Genomic DNA, 22543 nt, shown 5'->3' with positions numbered 1-22543 from the left:
TATATATATATATATATATACATATACATATACATATACATATACATATACATATACATATACATATACATATACATATATATATATATATATATATATATATATATATATATATATATATATATATATATATATATATATATATATATATATATATATATAGTACAGAGAAATATTTTTGAAAAATTCTTACACCCCTCTGAGGTAGCACTGCTTAGTGAGCATGTGTAGAGGTACTTTTCAGAGAGTATTTCTGCAAGTGTTGAAGAGAAGATCAAATTGAAGTGCTGTCTCCGTTCAAGAAAAACAAAGATTCAGCAGACAAGTGGGAGGGAAAGTCCCTTGCCATTTCACAGCTGGGAGGCAGCGAGTGAGTTTAAAGAAAAAAGTGTGAATGGGGCTGAAACCTCAATGCGTCAGGACTACAACACCAGTCACGACACAAGCACCGCATGCAGGAAAATTGCCCACAGCCGATTTAGTCAGACAGACGTCTCCCTACCATCACTACAACCCTCCCTCATGCGGGAACAGGCACGAGAGAATTAGTGCTTTATTGCTCTTATGACAAAATCCAAGAAATGTGGCTCTGCGCAGCAGTCAGTCAATTCACAATAGACAGAAAACGGATGGAGTTGTAATTGCGCAGGCTGTGTCAAATGAGCCACTAAAACACTCTTATGGGGCAATCATTGACAGTGTCCTGCAGAGGCTGGCATGCTCATCACTGGAGGTGAATGACCTTTTTGAGTTGTTTTCATTTCCACACCTAGTGACGTCTCCAAACTTTACCATATTTGGCTCTACTTGATTACATTCTTTTAACTACCAAATCATTCATATATTACATCCATTAAATTGGATTAAAGGATTGAATAGAACCAAATGATTTGACCTAAATACTCACAAGTGAATCAAAAATGGTGCCATTATATAACAGAAGGGGAGGACATGCTTTGTTGGGGATATATTAATAAGATGGCTCATAATTAGCTGTTTACTGCGAAGTCTAACCTGGGTTCTTAATTTGGTAAACTAATAACAACATTTCTTTAATTATGTGTCTGTATTATTCACTTCAACTCAGCTGCCAGTTGAAGGGACAACGATTCGAGAAAGATTTTCTTTGTCAAATGATGCCACAGGTTTAATTTATATTACAGTTACAAATGCTGTATTCTCTCTACGATTTCAGACTTTCAAATAGTTGGCTGGATTATTTTGTGCATTCAAGGCACAAGGAGACTGACAACTACAGTAATCCCTCGTATATTGTGGTTAATGTGGACCAGAAATGGCCATGTGAGCATGACAATAATTAGGGATGTTGAAAATGAATGAATTTCAATGAATGGACTGGCAACTTTGTTGCCATTCAGAGAACTTTGTTTTGGTCCTGGTCTTTCAGTTAAAAAATAATTTATATCATTTAAGTCGTGTTTCAGCCAAAGATTTTTAGTCACTGATTTTTTGTTGAATTGTATCTATTTTAATTGTGTTTTAAGTGTATGTTTGTGGATTTCATAAATCCTATTTATGCTGACAGATACCAACCCTAAGTGACTTGCTACATGCAGTTTACATCCAGCCACAATTGTCATTCTAATAATGCTGTGGCTTTTCTGGAACCTAAATTCAAAAGAGAGTTTGAAATGAAATAAATCTCAAATCTGGGGAAAATGTCCCCCAAAGTCCCCAAATATGCTAATTTGTGCCATTGAAGAATTTCCAGGTTCAGTTCATTTGAGATCCATGTAAATGTTTAACCATGTAAGGTCCTTCCAACTCATATCCCATCTTCCTGTAGTAGTTCCTTGTTCCTACACCTGAAACCACAAAAACATTGTAGCGGTAGGTGCTATTAGTAAAACTCTGCGACTTATTAAAGGCCCCCTTGGAGTCATATATAGAGTTCCCGTTTTATCAACAGTAAATAGATCAAAAGATTCCATTCCATCTCAGTAATTCTCACCCGAGATGACTGCCAATTTGCAGGAGCCGTGTTCTTCAACAGCAATTCTTTCTGCTTCTTCCATTAACATCATCCCAAATCCCTAATGAGGCAAGGAGAACAACACCAGTTATAAATGCCCCTTTAGCCAGATCACATCTGTTTTTGCATAGTCTACCTGATGTTGGAACTTGCTGGGGTCCCTGCTGTTGACGGGCACCACGCTGCCGTACACGTGCAGCTCACGGACAATAGACACGCCGCCTTTCAACTCTGGGCGAAATGACTGCGGAGAGCAGCGGCGTAAGCGCAGAAGTCCAATCAGAATGTCCTGTTCAGGGTCCTCGTAGGAGAGGAAGGTCTCCCAGCTACCGTTGGCCACGTAGTCCCTCCGTATTAGCTCCACCTCAAAACACGGGGTAATTTTGTGTTATTCTAATTTGGATCATCTTCCAGGATGTTTCGATCTACCTGATAGGGTCGAACTTTATGGTGGATCTCCTGAATGCCCACTTCTCTAGTCCTCACATCTCGGCACTGCACACAAGCAAAGATTTCCTTTTAGTGAGTATTGTATCTTCCACTCGGTAGTGGTCATGACTAATCGTACATGCATACAGTAATCCCTCGCGATTTCACGCTTCAATTTTCGCGGCTTAAGTACATCTCAGATTTTTTTCCGGGGACATTTTTTTTATATTTTTACTTATTTATTTATTAAGTTAATTAAATTAAATTAAATTAAATGTGAAAATCCACGCTGAAACTTGCAAGCGGAAGCAACTCCCGTCTGCCACTTGCTACTAGGACTCGTCACTGAAGAAAACAAACATATTTTTTATTTTTTAATTAAGGGTGACCCTACTTGCCGTTTTTTTTTTTTTTATCACGGCCATGTCTGGTCCACATTATTCGCGATTTTCGAGGGTTTACTGTACCTGCAAATGAATAACGATGATAGAAATAAGTTGCTGAATCAGTTACAAGGAAAATCCATGCATTTTATGTTTATGCCATGGTAAACCAAAATGAGAAAAGTTTGTTGATGAATGTTAGAGGTTGCCAGAAGGCGCTAAGAAGTCTGATGGTGCTGGGTTTATCAATTGGAGGTACTTCACTTCTATTCTATGCTCCGCTGGTTCTGATCTATTCTCGACAGCTTTATAAATGTCTCCTTTTCTTATCCCACTGCAGCTCAGGCAAATCCTGTAGCTCGTCGCATCAATCTACTCTATGATCAGAGGTCTTCGCTGATACCGGTGAGTGTTTTGATTCCTATTTTAGTCTTAGTTTAATAGGGGCGTCTTACCTCAGTGCCCATGTCCTTCATCCTCGCAAGTGCCAACTCTCTGAGGTTTCCGTGCTCCACTCCTGAGCTCACTAACGGCATGGGGATGTCCCTAAAAGGCAGACAAAGAAAAACATTTTTTAAGAAGTGTGGTCCTATGCGTAAGAAGTGTAATTAGGCCAACTGTCTTTGGAATGTATGGATATGTTTAAATAAAAGCTAAATTTGAGTTACCAAAATACTAGGAGCTCTTAGTATTATGTGTATGAATTCAAACAACCGCTACATATATATGCAATACTACTCTACTTTGCAGTTTATCTATTATAATACATCGGGACAATTTATTGGTTTACAACTAAAGACTAAGCTATAAGCCTCGCAGAGAGATGCAAATAACTTCATGCACTATACCTCTGCACACGATAAACCCGGGTCCAGGGTGGCACCAGTGCCAGAATGCGAGCCACCAGGTCAACCAGGGTACTGGGTGTGTAGCTTTTGTAGCGACCTGTCTTCCATAGCTCATATAGGCCTGTGCCCCGGATAACCAGAGTTGGGTAAAGCTTTAACCCATCTGGCCTGAATGCTGGATTTTCAAAAAACTCCTGTCAAAAGACAAAATGAAAGCAGTTTTTCCAATTCTTAGATACCATAAATGGTTTCAATAGCCTTAAGAAAAGCAAATTTTACTCCCCCAGACGAGCCTCACAAGGCACTTAAACATGGGTGTTCACATTTGAGCACATTCATATATTCATTGGGCTGCTGCTGCTGCCATACTATGCACTGCCAGTTCCACTAGAGGCAGTTGGGGTGAAGAGCCTTGCCCAAGGACATAATGGCATTGTGTGGGAGACATATTCTAACCCCCGATCATTCAATTGAAGGGCGACCCACTCAGTCACATGTCCCACCATTACTACACAGTTCTTTTATTTTAAGGAGAATCCTCAAAATCTGTGTCAGTTGTCGTTATACATTTATGCCGGTGTCATTAGTTGTTTCACTGACAAACTTTCTTTAACAGAACCATTTTTAAAATACCATAAAATGCATGACTTCACACATTTTGTAATTGTAGCTATAGAAGAGCACAACAAACTCCAATGAAGAAAACTGTAAAGCTCTCCTGTCCACTAACAGCAACGCAACATTGGGTTTTATTAATATAGCCATAAAATTGGCACCATTAATCCAGGATTTGCTGCATTGCCTCACATTGATCCATGGGTATATAACACCTTTTCAACCTGAAATCCTTGACCACATGAAGAAAAAAAATAATCAGACCAAGGACTATTTGATCTGGCGTTGGACACAACTCATATTTCTATTAAGACTGTGTTTATTTAGTGAAGCTATTACAGTAATACAAGACAAATAAAGAAGCATTTTAAAATGGTTAATTCTGTATCTTTGGTAAAGCTTTTGAGAACGGCAAAATTTGAATGCTTCAACCATAGAGGTTCTACTGCAAAACTGTTTCTAGCATTACTAAAGTTGTCTTAAATCTATGGGGGTGACCAAGTATATATTAATTCTGATGTTTACAAATGTGTATAAATATTAGAATAGGGCCTATGTGGAGTAATCTTGACTCCATCAGTATGAAACTCCATCCATCATATACAGCGGATGTCAAATGGGGAAAACAATACAAGACTGGTCTGACTTAGTCAACAGACGAAGCAATCTGGCTCAGTGCAGAGAATTAAAATACTTCCTTTCATTTTAAACTAATTTCTGCTGACTTTCAAGTTTGAAAAGAATCTTGAAAAGAGGCTGTTACTACTGTTCTAGTTTTGCTTGACACCAAATCTAATTGGAGCTGGAAGGAAAGCCAACTGGAATAATAATATGATAGTTCTTACCTATATATATAAAGAGATGATTTTGGTGGCTATTTGTTTGGGTGACTTTTCATGCAATCCTACATTATTTAGTACTGATATACCTCTTGCCGCTTAAAGGAACCTGTTAAGGACGAGTCTCTCTGGACAGAGAGCATCTGTAAACGAGAGATAAGTGGGGGAGGATTGCAGGGTAGAGGAGAATTGTAATCGAATTTCACTATCAGGACAACCATGGGAGACGCAAGGAGGATGCAGAGTTTAGCTACAGACATTGTTTGCCTGCAGTGACTGTCATCCGCTCTGACGGCTGTGTTTTTATTAGATCACATTATGAACTAATTGAATACATTATTACAAGACCAAAATAATAACTGGGCTTCCTCTACCGCAATGATACTGGAGCTGTGCCAATAAGGCAAAAATTCAATTTTAAAGAAAGCTCTAATGATTTCACTGAAACCTCATGTGACGCTTGCATCATATTAGAAGCATTTGATTTGTTCTTTAAAATTAGATGAGGCAAATACATACCAGATTTTAAGACGGCAACGCTGTGCCAGAATAGGTGGCTTAGCTGCCTCACATCAATAAGCTGCCTCACTACGAGAACAATTGGGTTGAGTTGGTGTTCTGCATATTAATTTGGACCTTTCTGCGTTAATATAACATAATGCTTAACTTGTGATATCTTTGGATACGCTTGTATTACCCCAAATAATAACAAGTACAAATGAATAATAAACTGAAAACTATCAGTTCCTAGGAGGACACAAGTTCTGATCTTTTTAGGTTGCAAACAAAATGAGGAACGCTTCACGAATTTGCGTGTCATCCTTGCGCAGGGGCCATGCTAATCTTCTCTGTATCGTTCCAATTTTAGTATATGCGAAGCCGAAGCAACGCAATAGGTCAATGGGTCGGAGCAGTTTATGAAGGGACCAAAAACAAACACCTTCTTCAGTACAGGTGGCGTTAAAAAGTGCCCAGACATCTTGGTTCCAGTCAATTCTCACTTAGAAAAATACCAGGACCCTCAAAACCCTTCTATAACAATAGTTCATTCTATACTATCCTGTTATTTAGCTGTAGCCTTTGGAAAAGCCAGCAGATATATACAGCCTCCTGATTGGTCGTGCTACAGGCTTGAACTTTCTCAAAGGATTTTTGGTCCACCATGGCCGCAAAAAAGGGGATAACTGTTATGATCCTTTTAGGTTGCAAACAAAATGAGGAACGCTTCACGAATTTGCGCGTCATCCTTGCGCAGGGGCCATGCTAATCTTCTCTGTATCGTTCCAATTTTAGTATATGCGAAGCCGAAGCAACGCAATAGGTCAATGGGTCGGGGCAGTTTATGAAGGGACCAAACACAAAAACCTTCTTCAGTACAGGTGGCGTTAAAAAGTGCCTAGACATCTTGGTTACAGTTAATTCTCACTTTGAGTACTAAGGTACACAACAGGAATTTGAACAATAAACTGCGATGTACTGAAGCCGCAAATCTTGAAGCTGTGAAATGATGAAAGATCACAGTATTTATGAAAAATCCAAGTTATGGTACAAGTTCTGCAACCAATATTATTTTGTCAGTAAAAGTACCATTGTCCAATATTATTCTTACTACTAGATTGAATTTGATTCATTGATTTTAGAATACTGGATTATTAGTTCTTCAATGTAGTTAAATTATTTGTGTATATTGGCACACCAATTTTTAAGCAATCTGTAACGGAAAATCTGTTTTAGAAGACTTCCACAATGCAGTGAGTCACAACTTTGCAGGTATGACACATTAGACACAGAGATTAAAGTTTCAGCGACATTCAAGTCGAGAAAGTGCTCCTAACATTTAAGGTTCTGACACTGACTGACGCATTTCCATAAGAGCCGCAGGGGCGTGTCAGTCTCACACACTGATTAGTTATCACTCTATTTTCCCTCACTTTAGTTCTTAATCACTTCATTTTAAGTATAACTGTGCAATTAAACAACAAAATACCCATGAACTGTTCAAGGTATCAAACCGAGTTGTTGATATCCTCCAGTCACGATCTATCCTGGTTTGTCATGTTCGAATAATAGCTATGTTTCCAATCAGAAGAAGAGCGAGCCTACTGTTGAGAGACACCTGACAGCCTCTTATTTTGAATCATTTCACAGTCGAAACTGACAATGTTGCTATTCTGGATTCTACGTGAAGGACTTTTTTTGATAATACACGACTGTGAATCAAGTAGTAATGACGCATATTGAGGTGGGGTAAAACCAGATGTGACAATGCCACGACCAATATATCACCTTTAATACATCAACTTAATCACAGCATATTATGAAACTTGACGTATATAACAACGGCAGACACACAAGCAAACTGTGGTCCTATTCTCCAGAGCACAAAGTTTTGTGGGATAAAGCATTTGCTCTTGTTATGAAACATGAGATAAGTACTTTGCTCATATTGTTGACCGTCAGAGCAGTCTGAAACACTACGAACTAGCCTGCAAAGCCTGATATAATGTACATGAGGCACATTGTCTAGCCAAACAGCAGAAAGAGTGACAGCCAGGTTAGAGTTTGTAATGTATTCAAAGGACTTGCCTTCAACTAGTACAGATTGTGAATTATTAGTGGCAAGCAAACGCCTGCTGCACGAGTTTCATTAAATGAGGCAATCAATCAAAATGTTGTTGGTAGACACTGACTGAGCAGATCCACTGAGAAGCCATTATAGCTTAATTTTTTATACTAACATGTTAAAAGTATCATATAATACATTAAGGACAATTGCATAAGAATGAAATATGCCCGATTTCCATCTCTAAAACTAAAATAGGAACAATAACAGTAAAAACAAAAAAAGATACTTACAATAAACTGCTCCACATCTCTCTCTATCCCAACATTTGGCAGATCTGGCATCATGTGGGCCACCACTTTAAATCCAGCATCCTTAGCCAGGTGGAAAGACTCGCACACAGCCCGAACTGTGTGGCCCCTATAGGTATATGCACACATGCATTAACCGTCATGGTAAGGCCATGTCCTTGCTTAGTCTTCCAGACTCTAACGAATCAGCCTACTGACCTGTTGGTGTCCCTAGCCACATCTTCATATACACTCTGGACACCAATCTCCAGTCGTGTGCAGCCGTAGCCCAGCATGTCACTTAGGTGTCTCTTTAAGCAGTAGTCGGGCCGTGTCTCGATGGTGATTCCTACACACTTGGTGTTACTGCGCTCAGAATACCTGTAAATGTCACATTGAAATAATCACATTACCATTCACAACATTGTATGTTCCCACTATCCAAGATTTCGTGGGAGGTTGAGTGTTGGCCAGAGGAAAAACAAGTTTAAACATTTTTTTAAATGATTGTTCGACTAATAGTTTAATAATTTATTGAAATATATCTTCAAGGCACAAACTATTGTTTCATTCTCCACTAATAAACCAACACATTTCATATTGTTGAACTTTTTTAAATTTTTTAAAAATAATTTAGTATGACAGTGGCAACATTACTGGGGTAATTTAGCAACATCAATTTACATGCTGAGAGAATGCAAGGCTCATTACTCGCAGAGTTAACATTAACTGCGTATTAAGGACATGCAGACGCAATAAAATTAATATGATGGAAAAAGATTTGATTGCAAAGCAAACAATGTTAAATGAGATATTAATGAGTATTTTCTTTATGTTAAAAAGCAATTTAAATAAATTATTAACAGAAAGTTTAGTTTGTAAATTACATTTTTAAGGTATGAATCAGTGCCATGGGTTATCATAACAATGAATGGACTACAATATATGTACTATAAAATGTGCTCCTTATAATTATACAGAAAGTCAAGAACGCTTTATCAGCTAACGATTATCTTTCAGTACATTGTTTTGGTTTAATTGGCCTACTTCACGGTTATAAGGGCTGTGATTGCCTTTTATCACGACCGCTGTAGATTTAATTTTATTTTTTAACAAACGCAAGACCAAGCTACCTTTTTTAAAAATACATGCTATAGTTCATATTTAGTATATATTATATATACATATGTATGGTTAATGGGTGATTATCACTCATTACTCATGACAATACAGTACAACAGGGATCCCTAAACTGGTCCTCAAGGGCCACTGTAGGTCCTGGTTTTTGTTCTGACTGATCCACCACAAAGAGTTTAACTAATATGGTTTCTGCTAAAACAAGCAGCACCTGACTGGGATAAACTGATTGTAAGACACCAGAGTGGTGAAAAAATGCTGTCCTGCTGAATTGGAATGCGGCTCGTTGTGGAATACAGTGGTACCTCGAGATACAAGCTTAATGCGTTCCAGGACTGAGCTCGTATGTCAATTTTCTCATAACTTAAACGAACGTTTCCCAGAGAAATGAACTAAAAACAAATGAATTTGTTCCAATCCTCTGAAAAAACACCAAAAACAGGATGTTGGATTGGAAAAAAACGAGTTTGTAGCGGTCGGGATGAGAATCAGCTCCTTCGAATTTGAGACCATGGATCTCAGTAGGAAAAAGGTTTTATGCCCTCTCCAGGTCAGGGATGAAGTCCTTCCCCAAGTTGAAAGTCTTAATATAACAAATTTTCAGCAAATCTATCCGTTTCCTGAACAATTACAGAATTAACTCACTCAGAGCTATAATAAAAAAATATAAAGCCTATTTTCCAACTGTGTGATGTTGTGTACCGAAATCTCCACCAAAATCATCACAACCGTCTGCTTTCATTTTCCACCGACTATTAGCTCTTCTCATGCCAGCTCACATTTCTTCTGATTCTGTAGGCGCTGCCAGAAAATATCCATCTTTTTACAGTCTGCTGGCTGATCTACACCAATTATATCAGGTTGTGCTGCTGAGAGGACAATCAGATTGTGTGAAATGAATCAATAAGAAGTCTATTATCTTGGATGATTATCTTGAGGTATCTTGCTGATGTGAAAAGATATGGTGCAGTATGGCCAAGATGAGAGGTGAGTGTCATTCGTGGTCACACACCTTATAAAGACATAAACATACACACCAAGCATGTCCCCCTCGCCACCAAAACTATAGCAATTACTGCAATCGAAGGATCTTAACAATGGGCTGCTGATAGCTGATAATCTTTTTTTTGAACACACACACACACAAATTGTAAACACATTCCAATGCGGAGAAAATGACGCCTAACCAAGTCTTCTTTTTCGTCTTATCAGACTGCGCAAGTAAACAAACAAAGCCCGGTGAAAAAGCTATTTGGTCCAAATTGTTTGAGGTCTTTACCTCCATAATAAATGCGTAATTCCTCTTTTGACTTTTAATCATTTCCCAAAGTTGAGAGCAGGCATGTGCCCACTTTGATTCAATGCTCAGTACCACGTGAAAAATCAATGGAAGTAGCCTAAAAAAAAAAACAAGTGCGGGCTATATTACTCAGGACTTTTGGATCGGAGATCTCATAGAGTCTGCTGACACTAACATTAAACTTCCAACTAATGGAATTGTACCCTTATCCTTATCCTTATCTGATTGAAATACTATATATTGCTGTTGTGGTGATTTTGGGTCAAGACTATACAGAAGGTCAGTTTTTATGTACTTATGTACACTCAGATTACAAATACAGGATGTCATTCGCCTGAAATCAAACTGGCCAACAAAGTACTCCTAAAAAGCCACAAAGCAACATTTGACCCCTATCCTGTATTATATTTTAGCCTCAACAAGAAGATATCAGATGGAGAAACAGCTCCCTCCAGTGTATTTAGCAATATTATAATCATTCAACAATGGAGAATACAAATCTAGCATGTCGGTCAACAGAAAGTGTTGGTGTTTATTTAGTATTTTGTAAACTTCAAATGATAAACACATGGATGAGAAACTTCTGAAATATAATCAAGGATTTTTCAAATAATGAGCTGTAGTATCCATGTTATTGACATCTGAATTTTGATTGGACATAAAATGTTGCCATGTCAGTGGAAATTTTAAAGTTCTTATTTAAAGTCTTATATAAAGTCTTATATAAAGTCTTAGTTACTTTGAGTTATATTTACCCACTAAATATGACAAAAAAAGACTTTTCTTTATAGCAGGAGTAAGCATTTTGCATTTGGTTACCTTGGTAAGAATAGATAATATAAAAGGTTACATTGTATATACTACTTGCACATGTGTGGTTTTATGGGAAATCATTTTTTTCCATTAGTATTATAAAAAAAAATTAGGATTAGTCTTCCTTTGATTATTGTGACTTCACTTATCGCAAATTCACTAATTTGCGATTTTTTCTGCTATTTATTATTTAAAGAAAATTTAAAGTTCATAAAAATGTGAAAATGCACGCTGAAACTCATAACCAGAAGCCACTCTTGCTACTAGGACTCATCACTGAAGGAAAAAAAAGGCAGTGAAGGGGAAAAAAAGTAGTTATAATAGTGACCCTACTTTGCAATTGTTCGATTATGTCTGGTCTACATTAACCACGATATTCGAGGGATTACTGTAGTTCCCTTCCCAATATTGTTAGTGTACTGCCTGCATAAGTCAGTCATTCTTTCTTTTTTTTGCAGAGTTGGATTCTAATTAAGTTAACTGAAATCATGTGAGGTTTCTTACAACATTGGAGTTATTTTTCGTGTGTTTAATTTAATAAAAAAGAGAAATATAAGAGGCATTTTAAGACCATAATTTATAAAAAGTACAAGAAGGTGCTATGAATGACATTTTTGAGTACATACCTTACAGCCTCAGCTACATTGTTTGAAGTATGTCCCGACAAAGCATCGTGTAGGTTTCTAATGAAGTAATCTCTGTAGTCTTCAGACAAAGCCATAAAGGTTCCACCCATCACAATAAACTCCACCTTATCAACACTGTGGCCCAGTTGCTTTAGCTGAAGATCACACAAAACAAAAGATTAATAACAAGAAAAATCTACGAGCAAACATTTTTATCAGCATTAGATCCAAAATTGGCCTTTGGTGTCAAATGGAGGTAATCGTGTTATTCTGCTGCTAAGCATACTCTTGCACCTGGCATTTATTTAATCGTATTTCAATATTATAGAGAAGGAAGTGTTCCCTAGTTGTTTTCCTGATAGGAAACATATAAGATGTAAGGGGGAAAATTGTTAAACTCCACATTGCAACCAACAATGAAAAGGTTTCCTTCTAATGGACTTCGACAAGATCCACAAAACTAGTCTTTTACAATTTGAGTGTTTTAATAATGACACTATTTAAACTTAATTGTGCTTTTAAAATGTTTTACAAGAGGCAGTAAAATACATGAGACTCATTGAAAATTGGGAATATTTGCTTGCATTTAGCAGAAATATATTGCAATGCATCAATCAATCTGAGGAAATGAATACCCGTGTTTAAGTACAGTATAATGAAAATAAGTTAATCTTTGTGTTGGGGTCCTTCTACAGGCATTATACAGTCAGTAATTCCACCTTAAGTCACGCTATAGTTGCATTTGATAATGTGCAATGTCCAAATGTCAGTACATTTCTAGATGGCTTAGTCAGCCTTAATAATACTTACTTCTCTTAAAGCGATAGAGACTACCTATGCAATGGATTGTTAATTGATTTCCACGCTTAAGTCACACAAGACGAATCATTTGTCATAACTTGTAACTCAGATAATTCCAGTGGTATCAATTTCTACACTAAAAGCGTGTAAGATGACTAACCTGTTCCACACGGTGCCTGGTTTGAAGATAGGGATCATATCTGGCTCGGATGGCTCTCATTGAAGTTGGCTATGACAAGAATGACAACAAATCAATTCAAAACATGGCAAAAGACTAAAGACCAGGTAAAAATAATAATTTTACAGCATTTCTTCTGTTGATGTGAACAGTACAATTGACAGTTTTGTATATATACTGTATATGTATATATATAAAACAATGAAGGTACTGTCACTCCATTTGTTTTTATGTTTATTATTTTGTTTGTGTTCTCCAATTTCCACAATGGTTCAAAACATAGAATTTTCTATCAAATGTCATCAATTATTGAATTTTGGGAAAACAGCAGACGTAGTGGAAAATGGTTCTTACCAAATGTTTTTTGCTAATCTTGCTATGCTTACTATTTTTTAATAGTATCTTGTTTTAAAAAAAATGTATGATTTAAAAGTGGTAACATTATGTCCTGCTAAAAATATTCTTATTTTGTTCATTTCGCATAATTTTGCTGTAACAAATATTTGTTGTGTCTAAAATTAAAATATTTTTAAATTACTATTTATTTACCCCAACATAAAAAAACAATACGTTTTCGAACTGCAATTGCAATACCTTTTTATTATTGTATAGTCAGAATCTGAGTTTAAGTTTTTTTTTAGCAGGATGCATTTTAAAATGCAAGTCATAATGGGATGGCAACACTGACTGCTTTTCTAAATGATCTAAATGAACATACATATTTATTATAATTAGTACAAGAATAGGTTACCCGCTAATTCCCGCTACGGCTGACTGACGACACTGGGGTGTAGTCTACCTTTCCCCCAAAGTCAGCTGGAATATGCTCCAGCAATCCCGAAGACAGGGGTGTCAAACTCATTTTTTGTCGCGGGCCACGTGGTAGTTTCAATTACATCTGGAGGGCAGTTATATCTTCCAAATAGGCTGCCAAAATTAATCGATTAATAAATTGACAGCTTTCTCGATTGTGCTTATCGATAGATCATTTTTGGACATTCAAATTAGTATAAATTTTTGCAATTATTGATTTAAAATGAGGAAACAGGAAATAATCTACAATTTTCATTTGAATTTCATTATAAAACAGAAAATTGGCACTCATCATTGACTTTCTCGGCCACACAAAATAATATGGTGGGCCAGATTTGGGCCGCAGGCCACCACTTTGACACACACTATGAGAATGCAGGGTATGGAAGATGAAAGAAGGATATTAGGTCAGTAAAATTAAAAAGGCCTCTCTTACTTCATAACCAGTGTAAGACTGTGTGGAGTACTCAAAGTCCGAGTCCGGCCCCCCAGGACAGTACCTAAAAACATAAACATGACAGAATACAATAATGACAAAAATTTGAATCACTTTTACAGGTTAAAGCGGCAGTCATTATTTTTGTACATTGGGTTAAATAAATGAATTTCGATCTAATCAATTATTAATAAAATTCATTAGATAGATTGAAGTATGGATGGACAATTAGATTTGAAACAAATGTGTTGTGTATGTGTTAATACTAAGTGGCCTGGTGGTGCAGTGGTTCACTCACTTGACTTTAGTGCGTGTAGGTGTGGGCTCAATTCCCACTGATGGTAGTATGATTGTGAATGTGGATAGTTGTCTGTGAATTTATACGCCCTACAACTGACTGGCAATCAGTCTAGGGAATATTCTGCCTTTTGCTTGAAGACAAATGAGTTATGTGTATTATTTTAAAAAAAAATTAACTAAGACAATATGGTCATGTCCAAATGAATATGAATATAATATGATATGGATTAAGATACTCTAACAACACACACAATTAATTCCCTACAAATAAAAGAAATAGCTTTAACTAAGTCATAAAATAGGGAACACGTACACACAAATGTTTCCAGTGAAGCTGATGTGTGGACATCGATGTGGTTTGCACATCACAGCGACCACTGCAATCTGTGGGATATGAAAAAAAAAAATCTCACACTTTTACAGATATTATAAACAGTATACAGTATTACAATTCAGAGAGACACGTACCCCACTGGCTGTGCGAATTGGTTTGGCCTTTAGCTTGGGTACCAGAGCGCGGCGGTATTGTGGAGGAACAGCAGCTATAATATCTACCAAACGAGGCTGAAACTCCAATCCATATTTGGCAGAAGTCTTTGTTTTTACTCTGTTTGAACAAAGCAAAGAAAAAAAGTGTGATTAGCTCACAAGTTTTAACATTTTACTTTTATAATTCATTCAGTGTTTACAAAAAAAACAGTCTAATGAATCTTAAATTGACACGATGGGCTATGTATTTATGTTATTTATACATGCTATACATAATTATAAATTAAAAAAATATATACATATATATTTTGTGTGTGTTTATTATCTATTTATGTATAAAATGCCTTTTCCTGTGTCTGTATTCTCACCCTCTTGCTACTGTGACAATGACATTTTTAATTACATTGTTTTAGTAACCTAGAAAGGATTATATTTATTTAGTTATTTTTTAACTCATTTCAATGATGTAACCATCCGTTGCAATTGTAGACTTTTTCATAACCTATCACCCATACATAAAATAATTATATTTTATTACATGACAAATACTTCACCATCCTGAAACGTGACAAGGTTAAGCGATGTTGGAAATGTATGAATATTGTCTAATGCAGGGGTGTTCAAACTTTTTTCCTCCAAGATCAACTTTTCAAGGAGTTAACCTTCCACGATCTACGTTTTTTTACAGGCCACAGACAATGCTCAGCCATTATTTATGTTGATATATACCTCACATTAGACTATATGCACGGAAGAGGGAGGAAACGGGGATGAAAATCCAATCCTGATTCATGTTAAAAGCCGACTGCGGACATACTAATTGATAATTGACAATTTCATAAGAACATAGAAAAGAAAACTGTGGGTAGGATCAAAATGTTATTGTAGTGCGATCTACCAATATTTCCTTGGCGATCTACTGGTAGATTGCAATCTAAGTAAGGGCACCCCTAGTTTAATGTGTTACTTGTTGAGGTTGATGTCTTTTCCATCTTCGTGGGCTTCAACCAGTTGTTTGATGACATCGGCGACTGTCATCATCATCAGTTCAGCTCGACTAAGATCACCTTCAGAGATTTCCCAGGACAAACATTTAGGAACAAATTGCAATTTCACAAGAACAATAATACACTCAAATTTCACCAGGTAGTGGCAATTGCGAGTTCAGCACTTTAGAATCCATAGAAATTCGCACGGGATAATTGCGCAGACACAAAACATTGATTGATGACTTTCTATTAAAGATGTAGAGTTAAACTGCAGATCGATACACATAATTATAACCATTTTAAGCGAAAATAGATGATGAAATGAGGTTAGCCATCACAATGAGCTAAATCATAGCGATTTTAGACATATGTAACAAAAAATGACGGGAAACTTACTCTTTTTCTTTGGCTTCCCCATTGTTTTGTAAACTCAAACTTTGTGGAGTAGAGAACTTCAGGACGGAATATTCACGTGTAGGCAAATGTTTTCAACCTTAAATATCACATATATATGGATGGATGTTTAAAAATGGATTCGGCAGCGTGCGTAGCGAGCAGCCTTCTTACAACAGAGAATAGAGTGAATTTCTCCATTAAAATCCGTTTAACCCGCTGGTAGTCAGAAACCTGACTTCATTCAATATTTACCTCATTCATTTTTTACTTTGACTGTTGTGTCAGCATCTTGGCCACCTTTATTATTTTTCTTTAGTGGCACTAATCGTCTTCCGTTGTTTTCAAAGTACACGTGCCTTTAAAATTTCTCAAATGGCCCCGCTGTAAAATGGCCTGAAATTGATTACGTATTTACCCGTTAGTTTACAACGGACATCAGACATCTAACTTTATGTATATGTATGTCAAATTCATTTTGTAAACATCCACGTTGCATCTGAACGCGGCTTGTCGTTCAGCATTCACTGCTGTCGTAAAATAACGTAAACAAGACAGTTCAACAATATTAATGTGCTATTAACACACAAAACTGGTTTATAAATATTTTTCAACTGCCCTTTTCTGTTTGTCTTGCCTTATTTCGGTGGGGGAGTCTGAACCCCCGACATATATAATTTATTCCCACGATTTATTGTTAAAATGTCACAAAAAAACAAGCAGAGATGCACAAATATTAAATACATCAAGTGGTTTAATTGAGGAAAAAATATAGTGGGATTGTATATAATGGCGAGATAAAAAAAGATAAAATGAAGAAATAACAATAGATTACAGTATATTGTATATATTAAGAATACATAAAGTTTATTCTAATCAAAAGTACACTGCTTTATTTTCCAGCCATTTCACCTGACGCACGTGTGTGTATTGGCATGGATGGAGAGTAAACTTTGCTTTATATACACATTGTACTTTGCCACACATTATGATGACCATTCTGGTATTGGATAATGAAATAAAACTTTGATACCAGTAGATACATTCATGACAGAATGGTTATTCTGAAGTCATTATAAGATACATTATAAGGTACAACTGACTGGTTTCTCCCTGGCTTGGTAGCAAAGACAAGAGTGGCGATGAATGACACATGCAGCAGTTGAACAGGTGGTTTATAGATCTGGTGTGTACTGGTAACTTGTAGCTTTCTAAATCTCACGGCAGTAAATCCCTTGAGCTGCGAGGTGAGAGATGGCTTGACGGATCTCTCTACCGGAACTTTCAGGAAATACAAACAGGTGGACGAACCCACGCAGAGTCCTGCGGACCACCGTAAGTGACTTTTAAAACACCTACAAATATAAAGAAAACTTCATTTAAAAAAGAGAAACATTTTCGTTTCATTAAAAACAACGATCCTATTTAAAAATAGTTACGTATGTTTGTTAACCAGCTCTCGGAGCGACCTTGGCTAAGTGAACGAGACATTCGTATTGTCCGTGTGCTTCCATGTAGATCTTTCTTTAATAATTTCATTAAAATTGAAGTGTAGCTTTTGTTTGACAAAGTGTAGTACAGCTGCAAGTAAGTATATTGTCATAGATTCGCGTAGTACCTGCTTGGCGGACAAACGACGGGGATTAACGATGTTGACTAGACAGGAACTTTCATATTAACTATTTTATGATTCCATAATAGATCCGACATCAACCATGGATGACAGCAAACTAAATAATTCCAACGTTAAAGTCGCTGTCCGTGTACGACCGATGAACAGGAGAGGTGAGTTTAAATATCGCACATTTATGATTTAGTGCCCGAGTGTACATATATGTTTAATACAGTAGTCTCTACTTACGAAATAATGGGTTCAACCCTTTTTTCGTAACTTGAATATTTTGTAAGTAGATCAGTACTTTATATGTAAATTCCCTGATTTGTTCCACTGTCCTCACACAATTACCAACTCAAATTGGTCAAAGTGCCCCAATTATTTGATGAAAGATGTGGGAAATACAAAAATCTGAGAAAAGTATAAGAAAATGATTTATTAATGCCTTAAAAGGAATAACGAGCATACAAAAGCTACCAGTGTTTAAATGCAGGGTAACCAGACAGAGCAGACATAAACGAACACATAAACACACCTATTGTGAGACAGCCAATGAGAGCCCAGTAAAGTGTAACTAGGTTCTAAAGTGAGAATCAATGCATTTGTGGCAATATTATCAAATAAAAAAACAGTCAAGGAATGCTTATTGTGGGATTTTGTAACCTGGATCTTTTTTCCTATTTTGAGCCACTCTTTACATACAAAAAGCTTTCGTAACCTGAACATTTCATACCTAGAGGCATTCGTAAGTAGAGGTATGACTGTGATTTGAATTGAGGTGTCAGATTGTCCATTTACTATTTTCTTTACTCATTCTAGAGATTTGTGGGAATTAAAAACAACAAAACCACCCTATGTCATTCTGGGTTTGCAAAATGTACTTGCCTGCGGAACGAAACCAGCTGGTCAAACACAACATGTGATTGTAAATTGCAGTTTGTTCGACCCACTAAGACCTGTTTGGGCTTTTTATTCCTAACTGTTAAGTTGAAGGAGTTTTTGGGTTGGGCACATTCTGAAGGAACAGGAAGGAAAATCTCTAAGCAGCCCAATAAAGTATGGAAGACAAATGTGTAAATTGGCAGAATGTAGACACACCCACACACTAAAAAGGAGCAGTGCAATTAAAAATGACAGAACATGAAGCAACAATTTAAACAGGAAAGATGATATAGGCAACAGTAAATATCAAATAGATGTACATATGCTTTCTTGCACTTGAGTGACCCGTAGTTGTAGTTCTAGTTTGTTGTAGATGGACTGAATGTTGCCTTAGAAAATACTGTATTTTATGATTTCTATATGACAATTTAAACAGAAAAGATGATATAGGCACCTCATTGTGTAGGGGTTTACTCGCCTGACTTTGGTACGGACTCGATTCCTGCTGATGGCTGTATGATGGGTTATGCGGATGGTCGTTTGTGTGCTTTACGACTGACTGATCGAGCCCTCCACCTCTTAACTCTGAGGCCCACGAGCTAACCACTCGTTTCACTGGGCCACCCATAGTGTTAATCATTAAAACAAATATATTTTGACACTGTTTTTCCATTTTTAATGCTTCTTTTCAGAAAAAGACCTCTCAACAAAATGTGTGATAGAAATGGAAGGAAATCAGACGATATTGCATCCTGCCATTGCAAGTTTGAGCAAAGGAGACCCTCGGTAAGTAAAAAAATAAAAATAAAAATAATTAAAAAAAACATTTTTAAGGGGATAGATCCAATTGAATATGCTTGATGATTGAACAAGAATATACCACAATAATCAAGTGATAAGTAAAAAGCATAAAAATAAATTAAAAGAAACTGAAACTCATCCATCCGTTTCCTCAAAATTATCTGTTTTGTGTCAATATCATACTATAACAAATTAGAGAGAACCACATATGCTGTAGGTTTAGGCATTTTCAATACTGTCAGAATAATGACATCATTTGTAAGAGTAAGTGCCTAATCTTGTTTCACTAATAATCATAAATGCCTTGCCACTCAATTAAAGAAACTTTCTTAAAAGAATAGGTCACCATGTTCTCTACTCTGCCAGCACAGCATGTATAGTACAGCCTGTAACCAGCGTTTCTGGTTAGCAGCCAATGTTGCATTAGGAAGCCCATATCCTCTACCTTCACCTTCTTCCTAGGTCATGCCTCTCTTTGCAAAGGGTGTGTCTCTTACTGCTCAGTCTTGTTTGAAAAGAATGGAGAAAATACCAACAACATTCCATATTCAGAATTAAATACCACTTTAATTATATTTTTGATGTGGAACTTGAGATAATGCAAGTTTAGTTGACTGTCCTCATTCACTATAGATTATAGAATGAGAGCATGCAATTCTTAATAATAATTAATACAATGATTATTTCTTGATTAATCTCAATGGACCACCAGTGTGTTGGCTACTAATTGCTTTTAAATAGCTTGTCCTCCTTTTCTCTTCTATTGTTATGCCTTCCCATGTACATTTTCGAAATGAGTTGTAATTGAAGTGTGCTGTTAAAAAAAACTGCATTGTTAAAAAATGTGTGGTTTTGTCATATGCAGTAATTTGACTGCATCATTGTGATTGCACTTTCGGATTTTGTGTTAGGAAGGGTGTCAAAGAAACAACCATGCACATACAAAGTTGCTGTTTTGAGCTATTTTACACATGGAATTGCTAATAATATCTTAACAGTTGACGATCTGGGATTCAGAACTGGGTTTAGCTGAGCACATCTATTTATTGCATTGTCCACTTTGTGTTCTCTATTATAAATTACCTGTTAACAAAGATTCAAACAACTCTAAACCAGGCAACCAAGCAATACATGAGTAAAGTAGATGTTCCGAGGCTGAGGTTAGTTCATTTGGTAAACGACTATCAAAAGATATTACAAAAAGCCCATTCTCTTGAAATACAGATGTTCTTTATCTAAGCATGTGGTGCAATTTTTGTGTGTCATCCGGTCTTGTCTGCCCTGACATGCTTTATTTAAGATGCATGTTCAGTAGGTACCACACTAACCAGTTTTACCAGTTTCTTCTCCCAAGCTGATTCAGATAGTCTTCCAGAAATAAGAGCACAAGATTAAAAGATATAACAAAAAACTATTATAATGGACTTAATTAGGATATACTGTAATGTCCCATTGTTTTGTATTCAAAATGTGTTTAGTTGCTAGACTGTAGCAGAAATGTGGTTGTAATGCAGTCATTTAATACACACTTAGCTGAGGTTTTTGCTTTTGTCAGCTTCCTGTATGGTGGCTTGGGCCAAATAGCTGTGTGAGCCTCAGGGGATGGTAATGTTATAGTACTCTTGATAGCCACATGTGGTGTCAAAGGTTCAGGACGGGAGGAATTAATTAAGCCTTGTTACTGTTTTGTTAATTTCCAATCTAAAATTATTATACAGTAGTACCTCGAGATACTAGCCTAATTCATTCTGGGATGAGCTCGTATTACTTAATTCAAATGAACGTTTCCCATAGAAATGAACAAAAGAAATTAATTTGTTCCAACCCTTCTGAAAAAATACCCAACGCATAACCACTTGCCAACCAGAAGTAGTATATACTTCTCGTATTAGTGATCGATCCGCCATTCGCACTGTCTAACGGGGAAAAAAAACACTGGAAAAAAATGAAACGCTCCGCCCAGTGCTCGTAGAGACATTCTACGAGAGAATTGCGGGGAGAGAGAGACCATACCCATAATGTTCTTATGTGCAGCCTCTTGCGTCTGCTGTATGCTCATATATCAAAATTTGTCTCATATCTCAAGATAAATACTTGCCCAAAATTTTACTTTTATCTGAAATTGCTCATATGTTGGGGCATTCATATGTCGAGGTACCACTGTATACTTTTACTGGATGTACTGGAAGTTAGTCTTGAAGTTAGTTTGTAATGCTTATCATTCTTTGAGGAAGTGTACTGGATATGAAACTGTAATTGCCCTGTCTTATCTCTGTTTGCTCCTGATAACCACGTTTATTTGAAAGAGCTATATACAATCTTTAATTCTAACCCAATTCTTTCATAGTCCAATTTAGGCACTGTTGTGCATCTTACGTATGTTGCTGTAAAGGAATGCCTTCTTAGTGTTCTATGGGTTAGTAGAACTGATAATAATGTTGCACTGAGTTGCTTGTCCTTACCTTCTTTTTCCCTGCCATTTAATGACTCCTTGGAGCTTGGATCCACTGCCAGCTATCTTAGGAATGTCCTTGCCAACCCATGAGAGGACGAGGCTTAATGTTGCTCTTTCATAGGCCTATAAATCTGACACAGAGAGGCCTTGTTTCGGGCAATAGGGTGGCCATGGCTACTTCTTTTTCCAAACCCTTAATTTGATATATCTGTTTTCTCTCCCCTCTATTGCCCCTGTTATGTATACTCGTGTTTCATGTACACCATTGGCTGGCCAATTTGTATCTGGTGCTCTTCCTCATTTGACTAGACTCTGAATTTGAATCCATGATGTATTGAAATAGTAACATTATTAGAGAAGCAAAATTTGAACCCACCGGGGTGTGAAATTATTCCATTATTGGGATTATCATGACAGTTGGTTTCAAACTGTAAGCTTTTTTTTTTTAACAGAAAATCCAGTTTGTTTGATTTTTGACAATGAGACAAGCCTTAGAGAGCCCTTGCGAATAAATTAATAACTATGAAAGACTTGGAATCCCGTTTGAAGTCCCAC

The 22543-nt window shown here is 36.7% G+C and overlaps 2 protein-coding genes and 2 non-coding genes across 5 annotated transcripts in view; 1 reads left to right on the top strand and 3 right to left on the bottom strand.

Moving 5' to 3' along the window:
• Positions 1 to 499: 499 nt before the first annotated feature.
• Positions 500 to 16509, bottom strand: elp3 (elongator acetyltransferase complex subunit 3). Of its 2 annotated transcripts, none has more exons than XM_077712120.1 (15): positions 16491 to 16509; positions 15821 to 15920; positions 14833 to 14971; positions 14678 to 14748; positions 14065 to 14128; positions 12798 to 12866; positions 11837 to 11991; positions 8180 to 8341; positions 7964 to 8090; positions 3654 to 3847; positions 3261 to 3351; positions 2423 to 2488; positions 2130 to 2357; positions 1973 to 2054; positions 500 to 1826 (listed from the first exon to the last, which is right to left on the bottom strand). In XM_077712120.1, the coding sequence occupies exons 2-15, from the start codon at positions 15895 to 15897 to the stop codon at positions 1735 to 1737; spliced, it is 1617 nt and encodes a 538-aa protein (XP_077568246.1). In that variant the 5' UTR covers positions 15898 to 15920; positions 16491 to 16509; the 3' UTR covers positions 500 to 1734. The 2 variants fall into 2 exon arrangements, with proteins under 2 accessions (XP_077568246.1, XP_077568245.1); XM_077712119.1 differs by lacking the exon at positions 16491 to 16509 and adding an exon at positions 16239 to 16265.
• On the bottom strand, positions 5893 to 5998 carry LOC144193448 (U6 spliceosomal RNA). The gene has a single exon (XR_013325760.1). It is a non-coding gene; the product is annotated as a U6 spliceosomal RNA (small nuclear RNA).
• LOC144193449 (U6 spliceosomal RNA) lies at positions 6318 to 6423 on the bottom strand. Its single transcript, XR_013325761.1, has one exon. It is a non-coding gene; the product is annotated as a U6 spliceosomal RNA (small nuclear RNA).
• Positions 16510 to 17369: 860 nt separating the features above from the next.
• LOC144185788 (kinesin-like protein KIF13B) overlaps positions 17370 to 22543 on the top strand; it is a 25610-nt gene continuing 20436 nt past the window's right edge. The window contains exons 1-3 of the mRNA XM_077710502.1: positions 17370 to 17570; positions 17937 to 18020; positions 19425 to 19518. Of these exons, the coding sequence (XP_077566628.1) occupies positions 17951 to 18020; positions 19425 to 19518 (164 nt within the window). The 5' untranslated portion in view covers positions 17370 to 17570; positions 17937 to 17950. The remainder of the gene's footprint in view (positions 17571 to 17936; positions 18021 to 19424; positions 19519 to 22543) is intronic.

Source organism: Stigmatopora nigra, chromosome 2, assembly GCF_051989575.1.
Source record: "Stigmatopora nigra isolate UIUO_SnigA chromosome 2, RoL_Snig_1.1, whole genome shotgun sequence".
Classification (NCBI taxonomy): Eukaryota; Metazoa; Chordata; class Actinopteri; order Syngnathiformes; family Syngnathidae; genus Stigmatopora; species Stigmatopora nigra.
The sequence above is the reverse complement of the archived record's forward strand: the minus strand, read 5'-3'. Positions and strand labels throughout refer to the sequence as shown.